Genomic DNA, 18,072 nt, shown 5'->3' with positions numbered 1-18,072 from the left:
AGGGGCTGGCGCATGCGCGGAGACGGGCTCCGAGGCGAGAGGACGGGCTCCGGGGTGCCGGCGCATGCGCGAGCGCGAAGATGGGCTACCAGGCACCGGCGCATGCGCGGAGACGGGCTCTGAGGCGAGGGGACGGGCGCCGAGGCCCTGGCGCATGCGCAAGCGAGGGGCGCGGGGACGGGCTCCGAGGCGCCGGCGCATGCGCGAGCGACGAGACGGAGGACGGACTTCGAGGTGCCGGCGCCTGCGCGGTGACGGGCTCTGAGGCGAGAGGTCGGGCTCCGAGGCGCCGGCGCATGCGCGCAGCGGGGCCGGGCCCGGCGCGGGAGCGGGGCCATGGCGGGCGAGGCGGAGTGGGCGGCCGCCCGCCTCAAGTTCGGCGCGTCGCTGTCCCTGTCGCAGGTGGAGTCGCGGCGGGACCCGGAGAACGACCCTTACCGCTCCAAGTACCGCGCCCGGGAGCTGCTGGAGGAAGTCAAGGCGCTGCTGGGCCCGCGCGACGACGACGAGGAGGACGAGGAGGACGAGGAGGACGACGACGACCGCCCCCCCCAGGACCGCCCCCGCCATCATGGCGGCCGCGACGACGGGCTCCCTGACGAGACCCCCGAGCCTCCCCCTCGCCGCCGCCCCGGCCCCGGCCCCGGCCTGCTGCGGGCGGCGCGCCTGGCGGCCGTGGAGTACCAGCTGGGCCTCAACCACACCGACACGGAGGAGCCGGCGGCCGGCGAGGAGCATCTCCTCCGCTGTCTCCGTCTGCTGCGCCCGCACCGCCTGCGCCCGCCCTGCGTGGCCCTCGTCATCCAGGCCCAGGTGGGAATCCCGGGGGCCCGGGCCTCCGATCCCACCCTGCGCGGGCCGCTGGGCACAGCCACGTCTGGAGGGAGCCCGGCGCACGCACCCGCGGCTTCACCGGGCTGGGGGCAGGCACGGGCGGACAACGGGACTTTTATCCCCGACCACAGCAGGCTTACACTCCAAGGGACGGACAGACATCTGTCCTTTTGTCCCTGCCCACAGTCTAAGGGACGGACAGACAACGGTCCTTTTATCCCTGCTCACAGCAGGCTTACACTCTAAGGGACAGACAGACGTCTGTCCTTTTATCCCTGCCCACGGCAGGCTTACACTCTAAGGGACAGACAGACATCTGTCCTTTTATCCCTGCCCACAGTCTAAGGGACGGACAGACAACTGTCCTTTTATCCCTGCCCACGGCAGGCTTACAGTCTAAGGGATGGACAGACAACTGTCCTTTTATCCCTGCCCACGGCAGGCGTACAGTCTAAGGGACGGACAGACAACGGTCCTTTTATCCCTGCTCACAGCAGGCTTACACTCTAAGGGACAGACAGACGTCTGTCCTTTTATCCCTGCCCACGGCAGGCTTACACTCTAAGGGACAGACAGACATCTGTCCTTTTATCCCTGCCCACAGTCTAAGGGACGGACAGACAACTGTCCTTTTATCCCTGCCCACGGCAGGCGTACAGTCTAAGGGACGGACAGACAACAGTCCTTTTATCCCTGCTCACAGCAGGCTTACACTCTAAGGGACAGACAGACGTCTGTCCTTTTATCCCTGCCCACGGCAGGCTTACACTCTAAGGGACAGACAGACAACTGTCCTTTTATCCCTGCCCACAGTCTAAGGGACGGACAGACAACTGTCCTTTTATCCCTGCCCACGGCAGGCGTACAGTCTAAGGGACGGACAGACAACAGTCCTTTTATCCCTGCTCACAGCAGGCTTACACTCTAAGGGACAGACAGACGTCTGTCCTTTTATCCCTGCCCACGGCAGGCTTACACTCTAAGGGACAGACAGACGTCTGTCCTTTTATCCCTGCCCACAGTCTAAGGGACGGACAGACAACTGTCCTTTTATCCCTGCCCACGGCAGGCTTACAGTCTAAGGGATGGACAGACAACTGTCCTTTTATCCTTGCCCACAGCAGGCTTACAGTCAAAGGGACAGACAGACAACTGTCCTTTTATCCCTGCCCACAGCAGGCTTACAGTCTAAGGGATGGACAGACAACTGTCCTTTTATCCCTGCCCACGGCAGGCTTACACTCTAAGGGACAGACAGACATCTGTCCTTTTATCCCTGCCCACAGTCTAAGGGACGGACAGACAACTGTCCTTTTATCCCTGCCCACGGCAGGCGTACAGTCTAAGGGACGGACAGACAACGGTCCTTTTATCCCTGCTCACAGCAGGCTTACACTCTAAGGGACAGACAGACGTCTGTCCTTTTATCCCTGCCCGCGGCAGGCTTACACTCTAAGGGACAGACAGACATCTGTCCTTTTATCCCTGCCCACAGTCTAAGGGACAGACAGACAACTGTCCTTTTATCCCTGTCCACAGCAGGCTTACAGTCTAAGGGATGGACAGACAACTGTCCTTTTATCCTTGCCCACAGCAGGCTTGCAGTCAAAGGGACGGACAGACAACTGTCCTTTTATCCCTGCCCACGGCAGGCTTACAGTCTAAGGGATGGACAGACAACTGTCCTTTTATCCCTGCCCACGGCAGGCTTACATTCTAAGGGACAGACAGACATCTGTCCTTTTATCCCTGCCCACGGTCTAAGGGACAGACAGACAACTGTCCTTTTATCCCTGCCCACAGTCTAAGGGACGGACAGACAACTGTCCTTTTATCCCTGCCCACGGCAGGCGTACAGTCTAAGGGACGGACAGACAACGGTCCTTTTATCCCTGCTCACAGCAGGCTTACACTCTAAGGGACAGACAGACGTCTGTCCTTTTATCCCTGCCCACGGCAGGCTTACACTCTAAGGGACAGACAGACGTCTGTCCTTTTATCCCTGCCCACAGTCTAAGGGACGGACAGACAACTGTCCTTTTATCCCTGCCCACGGCAGGCTTACAGTCTAAGGGATGGACAGACAACTGTCCTTTTATCCTTGCCCACAGCAGGCTTACAGTCAAAGGGACGGACAGACAACTGTCCTTTTATCCCTGCCCACGGCAGGCTTACAGTCTAAGGGATGGACAGACAACTGTCCTTTTATCCTTGCCCACGGCAGGCTTACAGTCAAAGGGACAGACAGACAACTGTCCTTTTATCCCTGCCCACAGCAGGCTTACAGTCTAAGGGATGGACAGACAACTGTCCTTTTATCCCTGCCCACGGCAGGCTTACACTCTAAGGGACAGACAGACATCTGTCCTTTTATCCCTGCCCACAGTCTAAGGGACGGACAGACAACGGTCCTTTTATCCCTGCCCACGGCAGGCTTATAGTGTAAGGGGCAGACAGACAACGGTCCTTTTATCCCTGCCCATAGCAGGCTTACAGTCTAAGGGACAGACAGACAATTGTCCTTTTAACCCTGCACACAGCAGGCTCACAGTCTGGGGTGGACAGGAACGGACATCTGTCCTTTTATCCTTGCCCACAGTGGGCACACAGTTTGATGGGAGGGACAGACATCTGTCCTCTTATTCCTGGCCACATAGGGCGCACAGTCTGCGGCGGGGAAAGACAACTGTATTTTTATTTTGGTATTTTTATATGTATTTTTATTCCTGCCCACAGTGGGCTTACAGTCTAGGGGCCACACAGGCATCTGTCGTTTTATCCCTGCCCACAACGGGCTCAGAGGCTGGGGTGAGTGGGGGGGAGAGACATCTGTCATTTTGTTCATTCATTCAATCGTATTTATTGAGCACTCGCTATGGGCAGAGCACTGTACTAAGCGCTTGGAACGTACGATTGGGCAACAGATAGAAACAATCCCTGCCCAATGACGGGCTCACAGTCTTGGGAGGGCGGAGGGGACGACAACAGACATCTGCCGTGTTATCCCTGCCCACAACAGGCTCACAGTCTGGGAGCAGGGAGAGACATCTGTCATTTTATTCATTCAGTAATATTTATTGAGCACTTGCTATGGGCAGAGCACTGTACTAAGCGCTTGGAATGGACAATTAGAGAAGCAGCGTGGCTCAGTGGAAAGAGCACGGGCTTTGGAGTCAGGGCTCATGAGTTCGAATCCCAGCTCTGCCACTTGTCGGCTGTGTGACTGTGGGCAAGTCACTTAACTTCTCTGTGCCTCAGTTCCCTCATCTGTAAAATGGGGATTAAGACTGTGAGCCCCACGTGGGACAACCTGATTCCCCTATGTCTACCCCAGCGCTTAGAACAGTGCTCGGCACATAGTAAGCGCTTAACAAATACCAACATTATTATTATTATTAGATAGAAACAATCCCTGCCCACAGTGGGCTCACAGTCTGGGGTGGGGGGTGAGGAGGGGTGAACAGACATCAGTCATTTTATTTCTTTGTAGCGATAATAATGGTATTTATTAAGCACTTATTATGTGCCCAGCACTGTTGTAAGCACTGGGGGAGATACCTGGTCATCAGGTTGTCCCACGTGGGGCTCGCGGTCTTCATCCCCATTTCACAGATGAGGTCACCGAGGCGCAGAGAAGTGAAGTGACTTGCCCAAAGTCACCCAGCTGACAAATGGAGCCGGGATTAGAACCCACGTCCTCTGACTCCCAAGGCCGTGCTCTTGCCACTAGGCCACGCTGCTTCTCTTAGCGTTGATGTCTGTTTATTTGTATGGATGTCTGTCCCCCGCAAGACTGTGGGCAGGGATTGTCTCTCTTTATTGCTCTATTGTGCTTTCCCAAGCACTTAGCACAGTGCTCTGCACACAGCAAGCGCTTAGTAAGTACGTCTGAATGAGTGAATCATCTATTTACAATCTAGAGGGAGAGACAGACGTTCCTATAAATATACCAGCTATGGATGTGTGTCGGGTTGAGTGGCAGAATCCCTCAATCGGTCATATTTACTGAGTGCTTACAGTGTGCAGAGCACTGTACTAAGCACTTGGGAGAGCACGCTATCATAGAGCTAGTAGATGTGCTCCTTGCCAATGGTCAGTTTTCAGCCTATGGGGGGGAGACAGACATTAATATAAATATATTAATTATGGGTATGGATATAAGCGCTGTCGGGCGGGGGGATAAAGGGGCCGAAGCCGAGGGCGACGGAGAAGGGAGTGGGAGAAGAGGAAATGGGTAGTCGGGGAGGGCTTCTTGGAGGAGGTGTGATTTTTTTAAAATAAGGCATTGAAGTGGGGGAGAGGGAAAGTTTGTGGGATACGAAGAGGGCCAGAGGCCGAAGGTGGGCGAGGGTTGAGAGAGATGAGAATGAGGTGCAGCGAGTAGGGTGGCAGTTAGGGGAGGGAAATGTGCCAGCTGGGTTGCGGTGAGAAATCAAGGAGGTAGGATGGGGTGAGGTGATTTGGGCGCTTTAAAAAAAAAAAAAAGTGGGTATTTAAGGGCTTCCTGTGTGCAGAGCACTGTTCTAAGCGCTGGTAAGGAGCTTCTGTTTGATGTGGAGGTGGATGGGCAACCCCTGGGGGTTCTCGAGGAGAGGGGAGATGTGGACTGAATGGTTTCCTTAGAAAAATGATCCGGGCAGCAGAGTGAAATGTGGACTGGAGTGGGGAGAGACAGGAGGCGGGGAGGTCGGCGAGGAGGCTGATACGGTAATGAAGGGCAGGATAGGATAAGGGCTTGGACTAATGATACTGTTGGTATTTGTGAAGCGCTTACTATGCGCCGAGCACTGTTCTAAGCACTGGGGTAGAGACAGGGTGATCAGGCTGTCCCACGAGGGGCTCACAGTCTTCATCCCCATTTTACAGATGAGGGAACCGAGGCCCAGAGAAGTGAAGTGACTCGCCCACAGTCACCCAGCTGACAAGGGGCAGAGGTGAGGTTCGAACCCACGACCGCTGGCTCCCAAAGCCCGGGCTCTTTTCCACTGAGCCACGCTGCTTCCCTGACTATGTGGTAGCAGATTGGATGGAGAGGAGAGCGTGGATTTTAGCGTTGTTGTGACGGTTGAACTGAAAGGTCATATATGGGGGTCGACAAGGTCAGGGTCTCGTGAGATAGGAAGGGCAGCGGTCTTGTCTGCAGCAGGGGGAAAGGCGGCGGGGAGGACCGGGAAGATACGGAGTTCTGTTTTGGACACGTGAAGGGGGAGGGATCGGCGGGGCATCCAAGAAGAGCGGTCCTGAAGGCAGGAGGGAAGGTGAGGCTCCGGAGAAGGAAAGAGGTCTGGGCCGGAGAGGTGGATTTGGGAATCCTCTGCGTAGACGCGGCAGTTGAAGCCATGGGAGCGAATGATTTCCCCAAGGGAGTGGGGACCAGAGGGTAGATGGAGACCAGAAGGGCACCCAGAGCTGACCTTTGAGGAACTCCGACAGGGGATGGGAGGCAGAGGAAGAATTTGCGAAGGAGACGGAGAATGAGCGGCCAGAGAGAGAGGAGGAGAAGGGGGAGAGGATACCCGTCAGCGAAGCCGAAGTTGGATAATGGTTCCACGAGAAGGGGCTGGTCGACGGTGCTGAAGGCAGGTGAGAGGTCGAGGAATATTAGGGCGGAGTCGAGGCCGTCGGATTTGGCAAGATGGAGATAATAATAATAATGTTGGTATTTGTTAAGCGCTTCCTATGTGCCGCGCACTGTTCTAAGCGCTGGGGTAGACACAGGGGAATCGGGTTGTCCCACGTGGGGCTCACCGTCTTAATCCCCATTTTACAGGTGAGGGAACCGAGGCCCAGAGAAGTGAAGTGACTCACCCACAGTCACACAGCTGACAAGTGGCAGAGCCGGGATTCGAACCCATGACCTCCGACTCCAAAGCCCGGGCTCTTTCCACTGAGCCACGATGCTTCTCACGCTGCAGGGAGTGGTGTTGGCTGCTGCTTTCTCCTGGGTGACCCCAGAGAGGGCCGTGTATGTGGAGTGAAGGGGGACGGCTCACTGGAGGAGTAGAGAGAGGAGTGGCAGGTGGAGTCCAGGGAGGGTTTTTTTTATTATTATTTTTAGGATGGGGAGATTTGAGCATGTGTGAGAGCAGTGGCGAAGAAGCCGTTGGCAAGTGAGTAGGTGAAGTGGTTGGGGAGGGGGGTCAGGTGTTTTGACAAGGTGCGAAGGGATGTGGTTGGAGGCACAGGAGCGGGGGGGGGGGGATTTTGAGAGGAGGCTCCCGGCTCCACTGCTCGTCAGCTGTGTGACTTTGGGCAAGTCACTTCACTTCTCTGGGCCTTAACGACCTCATCTGGGAAATGGGGAGGAAGACTGTGAGCCCCACCTGGGATGACATGATCACCTTGCATCCCCCCCCCAGCGCTTAGAACGGTGCTTTGCACAGAGTAAGCGCTTAACAAATACCGATGTGATTATTATTATCCATAGGCTAAAATATAGAGTACAGGGGTACTACTTTTTTCATTCGTAAAACTAACGTGACGTGAACAACGGTAAACTTTCCCCCTAATCCGAATCCTCTTGTCCGCCCGTCTCCCCCGATTAGACTGTGAGCCCGTCAGTGGGCAGGGATCGTCTCTATCTGTTGCCGAATTGTCCGTTCCAAGCGCTTAGTACGGTGCTCTGCACATAGTAAGCGCTCAGTAAATACTATTGAATGAATGAATAATATCAATTTCTCCTTTTTGCCTCGTAGAACAACCTGGGAATCCTTTGGTCTGAAAGAAGCGAAATTGAAACGGCCCAGACCTACCTAGAATCAGCCGAGGCGTTATACAACCAATACATGAAAGAGGTAGGATGCTTCATTTTGAGACTAAAGTTTGGGGTTGGTCTCCTTGGTAGTAAGAAGTGTTGACAGTGTGAACATGCAGCTTTTTAAGTGTTGCGTCACGAAGAGATCCAGAAGATTTTTAAGGTTTCAAAGGTCAGGTTGGTTTCGACAGGGAATCTATTACATTTACCTCTCAGCAGAAGGGACAACCGAGGGAGGGAGGGAAGAGGGAAGAGTTTCCCACTGAGACTGTTTTGGTGAAATCTTTTGCTGCAATTTTCTGTACTGTTGTATTTACGGGCTCCCTGATCAGGTAACCTATTGCTAATATTGTGGTATCGATTGGCAAAATGAGACCGAAGATTCTTGAAGTAAAACTTTTTGGGTTGAACGCGGAACTGTTTTAGGGTAATACTTAGGAGAGCTGGCCCTTGATTAGAAGACAGGTGCTGACCGTGAGATTGTACCTCTGAGTGAGCGTGTCTTTCGCACACCGTGTCCATGAAAATGCAGCAAAAGACAGTAGAACTAAGTGGGCGGAGCTTTCTTCGAAACAATCAATCGTATTCGTATTCTATTGCAACGGCCTACTCTCCCAAGCGTCTAGTAGAGTGCGCTGCACGCAGCAAGCACTCAAGAAATTTGATCGATTGACGGAGAGTACAATCTGACGGAGTCAATAGACACATTTGTTCGTTCAGTAGTATTTATTGAGCTCTTACTATGAGAAGAGCACTGTGCTAAGCTCTGGAGTGTATAATTCGGCAACAGATAGAGACATTCCCTGCCCCAAAACGGGCTTGTCAGTCTAAATGCCCTGCCCACGGTGAGCTTACAGTTTAGAGGGAAAGGCCATTTATTTGTTTTTACTGCTTACAAAGCAGTGCTTTAAACATCCTCATCGCTTAGATAAGTTGGATAATGTCGACTGGGCTGTGGAATAAAAGTGCCCCAGCAGGGTTACGCCCCAGCAGGGTCTCGGTGGAGATCTGCCTTAGGGGCAGACTGCTTCTTTCTCTGAATTCAGAAATATGGATACTCTTCACTTTTCCAATCCTAGGTGTCGACACTTAGGAATAGCCGCCTCTGGTGCAAATGTGGTCTTGTGTAAGCTCTTTCTGTAGGCCAAGCCCTGTACTGAATGCTGGGGTAGATAAAAGACAGGTCAGACACGGTCCCGGCAGGAGGGAGAACAGGCAATGAACCCCCCCCCCCGGCCCCCCCGTTTTACAGATGAGAAAACCGAGGCACAGAGCAGGCAAGTGACTTGGCCAAGGTTACACAGCAGGCAGGTGGCGGAGCCGGAATCAGAGCTCTGACCCCCAGGCCCGGGCTCTCTCCAGGAGGCCACGCCGCTTCTCGCGAGCGCTAGCCGATCTCGGGAAAGCGAAACCCATTTGTGGTGGTTGACCGTCGCCGACGGATCAAGTCGCGATGAGGTGAAATTGCAGGGAGTGGTGTTCGTGATTCAAAAAGGAAACGACTGTCTATCTCTTTCCTCCAAACAAACGCGCCCCGCGTTAACTTCAGAACATGCCGAGGTTGTGTTTCCCCGTCCCTCCAGCAGAAGGAGCAGAATCTCCGCCGCAGAGCCAACGGACTTTGTTCTGTTGTAGATCGGAAACCCTCCCCTTGATCCCTGTGAGCACTTTCTGCCCGAAGAAGAGAAGCTTTCCGAACAGGAGAGATCGAAAAGGTAGCCGTCGGCTAGTGGGCCGCGTTGGTTGACGCGCGTGGTCGAGGAGTGGGGGGGAGTGGGCCGGTTAAATCGAGAGATGATGTCTTTGCAGATTTGAGAAGGCCTACACCCATACCCTGTACTACCTAGCCCAGGTCTACCAGCACTTGAATATGACCGAGAAGGCCGCGCAGTATTGTCACACCACCCTGAAGCGCCAGCTCGAGTTCGATGGCTACCATCCGGTGGAGTGGGCTATCAATGCGGCTACTTTATCGCAGTATTATCTCAACGAGGTACGCATCTCCGCTCTCGGACCCGGACCGTTGGAGAGTTGCGACGGGAATCCAGAATTTGCGCGTCACTGTTAGGCCTTTCAAAGCCGTGGCGTCACCTCGCCCGTGTTCTGACAGAGCTGGGGGGATTGCATCGCCTCTGCTTCAGTGCCCTAAACTGTTAACCGGATGCCACTTCCCCACCCGAATCGTAAATCGGAGGTGAAGATTGTAAGTTCGGAGGGCAGATTCTGAAGAGTTTTTAAGCGCGTTTTGCAACTGCGGAGGCTTCGTATCCGTCCGGTGGGGGTTCGAAAGATGCGGGATAATCTCAGCTGGAGATAAGACTTCTTATCTCTCCGTAGTCCCGTAATGTTCTCTAGGTGACAGCAGTATAATAACTTTTATCAGAACTTTCATAACAGAAGGCTGTCCGATAAATGTCCTCATGTGATGTTTCAGTTATTTTCTTTCTGAGCGGCTCAGCTTTTAATCGAGGCACCTCTTGTGGTCTCCCTTCCATTCTTTGAGCGTGCGTTTTCTGATCTTTTGATGTACTCCTACGTGGCTTATTTCTTTTCCTGTAAACTCAGCGTCCTCTTTTCTATTTGTGCTACTCCCCCCCTCGGTTATTCGATCCCCAGCTGCCTCTGTCTACTCACATTCCCAGTCTTTAATACTTTCAAGCTGTAGGGTGCTCTCCGTATAACCAAGGGATGTTCTGGGTGTCGCTTTGCAACCCAGTGACCGTTTCACAACCGCGGTCTCACGTTTTGTATCTCTGTATCTCACACAACTTTGCTGCAGATATCTGAGCTCCCAACAGAACTGAATTGGGAATTAGACTCCTGCTCACCATCTGTTTTCATAAATTGGTTATATAATGGCCCTTTTGCATTTTACCCTTCGAATTCGTGCCACTTAGTTGTTAAACCTGACGCTCTCGAAGGTTTCTGTTTAAAACTGTCCCGCTTGGCGGTGACAGTTCATTCCTTCGGTCGTATTGATTGAGAATTTGCTGTGTGCAGGCCCTGGCGCCGAGCGCTCGGGAGAGTACAAGCTCTGGTGTTCGTTCGATATTAAATAGTTAAATGCGAAGTTGAGCATCGTCAGCGAGCCCTTGTTTCCCGTGGCATTTCAGCAGAGCCTCTCATTACGATGCCGGAAGGTTAGGCTATCATTTAGGCCCAGAGAAGGAGCAGATTACAATAATCGGTGAGCACAACGAGCTGAAGAATCATCACTAGAATCGCTACTAAACCGTCTCCCGTTTTCTTCTAACTCCTAAGGTGCAGTTTCCCTATTTAACCGGTTCCTGATGGTTTTCTCTATTAACCTTCACTCGTGCAATTCCATCTCCAGTATGCTGGGACACTATTCTAAATATATCCAGAGTGCATATTTTCACTATGCATTAGGCCTGGGTCGCAAGAGTTAGGGAACATTTTTTTTTTTTAAAGCGCTTATGTGCCAGGCACTGTACTAGGTGCTGGGGTACTTACAAACTCATCAGATAGGCAAGCTCATCAGATAGGACACAGTCCCTGTCCCATGTGGGGCTCACGGTCTCAAACCCCATTTTACAGATGAGGGAACTGAGGCACAGAGAAAGTGAAGTGAGTTGCCCAAGGTCCCACAGCAGACAAGTGGTGAAGCTGGGATTAGAACCCAGGTCCTTCCGACTCCCAGGCCCGGGCTCTCTCCACTAGGCCATGCCGCTTCTCATTTGCTTGTGGATAGAGTTCTCCCCGCTTCAGTCCGTACTTCACTCTCCTGCCTGGATTCTCTTTCTACAGGAATGCTCTATGCACGTCACCCCCCTCCTCAGAAATCTCCCGTGGTTGCCTATCCGTCTTCACACGAAACAGAAACTCCTCACCCTTGGCTTCCAAGCTGTCCATCCCCTTGCCCCCTCCTACCTCACCTCCCTTCTCTCCTCCTACAGTCCACCCCGCACGTTCCGCTCCTCCGCCGCCCACCTCCTCACCGTCGCCCGTTCTCGCCTATCCCGCCGTCGACCCCTGGGCCACGTCCTCCCGCCGTCCTGGAACGCCCTCCCTCCTCACCTCCGCCCAACTAACTCTCTTTCCCTCTTCAGAGCCCTCCTGAGAGCTCACCTCCTCCAAGAGGCCTTCCCAGACTGAGCCCTCCTTTCCCCCGGCTCCTCGTCTCCTCCCCACGCCCCTGTTCCCTCCCTCTGCTCTACCCCCTCCCTCGCCCTACAGCACTTGTGTATACTTGTACATATTTATTATTCTAATTATTTTATTGATGTGTATATATCTATAATTCTCTTTATTTTGATGGTAGTGATGCCTGTCTACTTGTTTTGTTTTATTGTCTGTCTCCCCCTTCTAGACTGTGAGCCCGTCATTGGACAGGGATCGTCTCCATCTGTTGCCGAATTGTACTTTCCGAACACTTAGTACGGTGCTCTGCGCACAGTAAGCGCTCAGTAAAACGATTGAATGAATGAATGGTGAAGTAGGGGGAGAGTCGGTCATGTCCCACAGATGCAATGTCAGACCTGCCGTTAGTATCATAGAGATATAATAATATTATAATAATAATGCAAGTGTTTCTTCACGGGGGACTTTTACTCCCTCTGAAGGACTGGCTGTAAACCTTGGTAAAGCAAAGTTGACGTGGATGGGAAGCATCTGGAGATGATAGGGCACTTCAGCAGTCTTTAGGAAAAGTCTCATCTGGCATCCCCTAAGCTAGCCGCTCCCGGTTACGGCCGGCAGCTGCGATTGGGGTGGGTGTTTGCCCTCCCGCCTGCCTTCATTTGCCCAGAAATCCAGGGTTCCCGCCAGAAGGGTTCATTTCAGAACCATTCATTTCCACGGTGAGGTGCCGTTCCAGCCCAGGTTATCGCTCTCTGTACCTTTGACCATTTTTGAAGATCCATTGGAAAGTTCACCTGTGATCTCGTTAATTTACCCCTCCCCAATTAAGGGGTGTCATTGGCTGTGTGGCCGGACATCGCACTTAAGCTTCACAGCGGCGGGAGGCACCCGTTTGTTCCCAGGTGCACAGTAAATTCAATCAAATTGAAGCCCTCTTATTAGAGCGCTTCTTATGCGTCTTTCGCGTCTTTCAGATGATTCAAATCAGCCAAACTTTTCCTGCCCAGTGCCCAGATTTGAATCTCAAGGAAAGAAGGAGAGGGCTTTTTCTCTTCTCCCTTAACCAGTGAAATCCCTTACTCTTTTCCCTCTTTTTTGTCAACTTTCAGAGCGCGGTGCACTATTTTCTCTTGTTGGCTCCATTAAGGAGAAACGAACCACTGTTGAAATTAAAAAGGTTTTTGTTTTTTTTCCCCCTCTGATTTTTCCCTTAATCACACATTCTTTGCTGGGGTGGTGAATAAGTCCTGTTGTTGTTTTTTTGTTTTGTTTCTCCTCCATGACATTTCCAGCCCCCAGCCTCTTCTCGTGGCCTGCCTGGAACAGAGGGAGGGGCCCTCCCCCTTCCTAGCTGACAGATCACACCTCTAAAACCCTTCAGCAATCACTTCCCCCAGTTAATTTCAGATCTCCCCCACCATAAACCTCCCCTCCCCCCAATCGCCGCTGCCGCTTCAACACTTCTCTGCCTCATAAGCACTTAAAGTACTCCCAACTTCCTGTAGCCCTTATGCACGCCTCAGCTGTACACTTATTACTCTCTTACTTCCTCCCGCCTGTAATTTATTTCAGCGTCCGCTCCCGTGCTAGACCGTAAAGTCTCCGAAGACAGGGAGCCTATATACTAATCCTCTTGCGCTCACCTAGACGTTCGGCGTCCTGCAGGTGCTCGGTAAACAAGATCGCTTGATTCAACCCCTGATAAAACTGGCCTTCAGTGAGCTCTTAGAGTAACGTTTTGGGAACTGTAGGATCTCTTCACTGTAGAGCTCACTGTGGGCAGGGGATGTGTCTGTCATTTTGCCGTCGTTGGTCTCTCCCAAGCGCTCAGTACAGCGCTCCGCGCACGGTAAGTGCTCAGGAAGCACGACTAATAGATCGATCGGCCATACTGAAGTTGGCCCGCATTCTTGAGATTGGGAGGGCGTTTGGGTGAACCCCCTTACCAGTGTTTTATATTCATTTTCTGGCATCTCTGATTTTATCATGCCCGCGTGATGCTGAAGCGGCGATATTAGGTGCCTGACTCCTGTGTCCTCTTTCCACAGCAATGCTTTATGGAGTCCAGGCACTGCCTGTCAGCTGCCAGTGTCATCTTTAGTCAAACTGAACAGATTTCATCTGCGGAAAGCCGTGAGTCGATAGGGCTTTTTTAAAAAAACAAACAAAAAACTAAAGGTTTTAAATGAATGGATCTGCGGTGTTAGTTTAAAAACATCTTTTGGCCTTCAAAGTGAGTGTGAATCCATGGTAACTTCAGGGGTAAGCGCTTCTTTTCCTTAAGGCCTGTATTTAGTTCTGTGAGTCTCCCTTGTTTGGTTAGTTCCTACTCATTTAGAGTTTCAAACCTCACACATTTCATGGTTTCTTTACACATCCTCTTGAGGTTTCAAAATTTTGTGAGCGTGCCTCTGAAGGAGCGTGGCCTAGTGGTTAGAGCCTGCGCCTGGGTGGACTTGAGTTCTGATCCCGGCGCCGCCACGTGTCTGCTCTGTGACCTTGGGCAAGTCACTTAATTTCTCTGTGCCTCGGTTCCCTCAGCTGTAAAATGGGGATTAAGACTGTGAGCCCCATGTGGGGCATATAGATACCTGATTAGCTGGTATCTCCCCCCAGTGCTTGGTATAGTGCCTGTCATAAATCGCTTAACAAATACCCCCAAAAAATTATGAATGAAGAATTTAAAGAGAAACAATATTGTAAGTTGCTTAAATTGCCTTGGTACGTTTTGTAAAAGCATATAAACTCATTTAAATTCTATAATTTAGGCTAATCGATCCCATATTATGTAGCTCTGAGGAACCTATGAGCTACTTGATCTCTAAGGACACAAGCACCCAAAAAGAACAGCTTTAGAAAAGAGGAAATCGAATATCCGTAAAGTGCGTTAAGAAAATAACGAAGCCACACTTGCTTTTCCTTCCCTAGCTATTTATATCGGTAGGCTGAGAGAATGCAATCATTTACTTGCAGCCAAACTTTAGTGACCCACAGAGACCTTGTGACGCTGTAACTTGGAGTTCATTCTTGTCCAATATTTGATATAATGGGCAGATTTAGGTTTTTAGGCTCTGGTCAGATGGCGGGATGCTAATTTTGTGTGGTTTGTTCAGTTCCCTTGGACTGGTGTCTTAATTAAATGTCTTTCCCATTGTCACTCTAGAAATAATAATTCCATCTGAAGGTGGGAAGAGCCTTGATTTTTGAAGTCAGGGAAACTTGGGTTTGCGGCTAAAAACGGATCGTCTTTCCCGTTCAATAGAAGGAAGTAATTCCACCAGATTCTAGAATTGAATTGTAGAAGTCTGAAAATGAAGAACGCCTTCAATTTTAGCTGTCGTTTCGTGCTAAAAGATGTGCCGTTTTGTATGCGTTGACAGCCCAAGCCGAACAAGATCAGCAGGATCTTCACCAGAGAAAAGCTGAAATCGCAAGGTGCTGGATTAAGTACTGCTTGAATCTCCTGCAGAACGCTCGGAAATCTCTAGAGGTAATAGAGATGGCTACCCTTTTCCTGTAAGAGTACAGAATGGATGACAACATAAAATTGGGGAAATTCTTGTTTTTCTTCACCAGTGACAGCTGCTTAAAATTCAGGACGTGGAGCCCTGAAATGATCAGATGTTTCTTCCATTTCAGTTTCACAAAGTTCCACACAACTGTGGCCTGAATTGGGTAAAATCCAACTTAACTGCTAAGAAGACCTTTTGGAATAGCTGAAAAGACCACAGTTTTTTTTTTTCCACTAATGCAGGAGTGAGTAGAGATACTAAGGACTGGAAAAAAAGAAAGCTACACGGGTGGACAGGCAGTTAAAAATGCAACTCCTGTGCTGCTCTGGCTCACCCTTAGCGCAGTCGGCATGTCGGGTTCTGCGCTATTCGACCTGGCTGCGTAGTCGTCATCAACGGACGGCGTTTACCAAGCACCTTCTAAGGGCAGTTGGGCCAAACCTCTGCCCGTTGAGCAGAATGTGTACAGTACTCTTAAAAGACACTGATTTGGAAAATGAAAGGGCCACTAGAAAGAGCCTCATGAAAGCGAGTTTCACTTTCCACTTCTTGACCGAATCACGGAAGTTGGCATTGTGTATTTCGGTACCTCAACTGCTGGATTTAGCCAACTGCCTATTGAGTTGCCCGGGGTCACACAGCAGGAGAGCCGTAGGGCTGGGATTAGAAGCTGGGGCCTCTGCTAACAAAGATTTTTGTCAGGTTTTGGTTTTTTTTGGCTTTTGTCACGCGCCTCAAATGCCTGACTCAATAGAGTCCATTTTTTATAACCACATATTCCTATCAGTATTTGCTGAGCACTTACTGTGTGCAGAGCACTGTCCCAAGCGCGTGGGAGCGTACACTAAAACCGACTTAGCAGACACACACTTGGATCTGTGACTTTCAGACATTGGATAGTCATCCCCCTCCCCACCCAACCCCGTAGGACTAATGTGTATATTTTAAAATTATTTATTGCAAATTATTCATATTAATGTCTGTCTCTCCCTCTAGCCTATAAACGCACGGTCAGGGAATGTGCCCGCTAAATCTGTTGTGTCGTACTCTCCCACACGCTTAGAACGGTGCTCTGGCGGAGAGTAAGTGTTCCATAAATACCCCTGATCGATCGCTACTTCCTGGGTTCATCCAGGCGGGTCCGTTTTGCCATCCGTTATCGAAACGTGCTTATCGTTTTTAAGCTGGTGTGTAAGGAAGGTTTTGTGTTCAACACCTCCCGAGGCTGAGGTCTGGTGTGTTTTGTTTTACTTTTCATTTAGGGAACGGTCTGCTTCTCTCTTAAGTGTTGGACTTCCTTCGTTTCACGTGGCCCTTTTGTTTCAGGATAACATCGGGGAACTCGATCCCGATAAACAGGGCGAGCTTAAGGCCCGAAGGAAAAGCGAAGAGGACGAGAAAGAGAACGGCAGGAAGAAAGCCGTCCTGTTCGGAACCAGTGACATGCGTGACTCTATTTTGGCCCTGGAAGAGAAAGTGAGCTGCACGAGCCCTTTAGATTTCCAAGAAGCCCGGGAGGTGTTTTTAGTGGGTCAGAACTACGTCTCGGAGGCGAAAGAGTACTTCCAGGTCGACGGGCACGTGACCGATCACATCGAAATCGTCCAGGACCACAGCGCCTTATTTAAGGCGCTGGCGTTCTTCGAAGACGACTACGAGCGGCGGTGCAAGATGCACAAGCGTAGAATCGACATGCTGGAGCCCCTCAGCGCCGACCTGAACCCCCAGTATTACCTCCTGATCAACAGGCAGCTTCAGTTCGAGCTGGCCGAGACCTTCTACGAGATGATGGATCTGAAAGTGGCGCTGGCCAACAAGCTGGAGGAGCTGGACCCCCACACGGTGAAGAAGATCAATTCCCTCGCCCAGGCGGCCATCAAGTACTACCGGCTCTTCCTCGACTCCCTGAGGGGCCCCGACCGGGCTTTCCCCGAGCAGCTGGAGGAGGACGTCCTCCGCCCCGCCATGGTGGCCAAGTTCCACATCGCCCGCCTCTACGGCAAGCTCATCCCCGGCGAGGGCCGGAAGGAGCTGGAGAACATGCAGACGTCCCTGGCCTACTACACGGCCCTCGTCGACTACTGCGAGAAGCACCCGGAGGCCGTCCCGGCCGTGGAGACGGAGCTGGAGCTCAGCCGGGAGATGGTCGGCCTCCTTCCCACCAGGATGGAGAGACTCAGAGCCAAGCTGACCCCTTTCACCTAAAGTCCCCGTCTGCCCATGTCGGGAAACGCCCCGCCATCCCACACCGGCTTTCTTCCTCCCGGCGGGCCCGTTTCCGCCCCGGGGCCGCTTTCCTTTAAGATGAGCGCAGTTGAACTGGAGGCGGACGCGCCGGGAAGGGTCGTTTACTCCGAGGGACGTAGTGGATTAAAGTGCACTGACGTACAGTTGGCGCTCGCGCTAATTTAAAGCAAATCTTTCCCGCCTTATTCCCCGGCTCCGTGACTGAGTTTCTAGAACGAGGCTGCAGGGCGGTGTTTGAAGCATTATCGGCGAGGAAGGATTCCGCGGTGGATGACCAGTGAACAGGGAGACGGTGGTAAAAACTGTGGAACTGGTTTTCTGTTTCTGTTTTCTGCTTTCAAAGACGCCGGAGATTTTCCGCCTTCCTGTCTACTTAATTCGCTTGTAATTCTCCTGAGAACCGGCATCTCCACCCTAAAAGTCACATAACCAACCCCCGTATTTATTTTGTATGCTGTAAAGGGACTCGTCTGTCTGAAAATACGTGTTAGAAATTTAGTAATAAATGGTCTTGCTTGAACACTTATTTATTCCTCTTACTAGTTCTGTTAACTCGGCTGGCACAAATGTGTCATCGTCGGTCTTTGAACACCACCGCTTTAGGTGCTTGGGGCTAATATTCGA

At 51.7% G+C, this 18,072-nt stretch overlaps 1 protein-coding gene across 1 annotated transcript; it reads left to right on the top strand.

Annotated features, from left to right (window-relative positions):
- Positions 1 to 304: 304 nt before the first annotated feature.
- Positions 305 to 17,974, top strand: KIFBP (kinesin family binding protein). Its single transcript, XM_029060633.1, has 7 exons — positions 305 to 813; positions 7,530 to 7,628; positions 9,224 to 9,303; positions 9,398 to 9,581; positions 13,738 to 13,822; positions 15,070 to 15,179; positions 16,528 to 17,974. Exons 1-7 carry the CDS (start codon positions 337 to 339, stop codon positions 17,404 to 17,406), a joined length of 1,914 nt encoding a protein of 637 aa, XP_028916466.1. The 5' UTR covers positions 305 to 336; the 3' UTR covers positions 17,407 to 17,974.
- The last annotated feature ends 98 nt before the right edge of the window (positions 17,975 to 18,072 follow it).

The sequence above is a fragment of the Ornithorhynchus anatinus genome, chromosome 3 (assembly GCF_004115215.2).
Source record: "Ornithorhynchus anatinus isolate Pmale09 chromosome 3, mOrnAna1.pri.v4, whole genome shotgun sequence".
NCBI classification, from domain to species: Eukaryota; Metazoa; Chordata; class Mammalia; order Monotremata; family Ornithorhynchidae; genus Ornithorhynchus; species Ornithorhynchus anatinus.
Note: the sequence above shows the minus strand (reverse complement) of the source record. Positions and strands in the feature narration are given on the sequence as shown.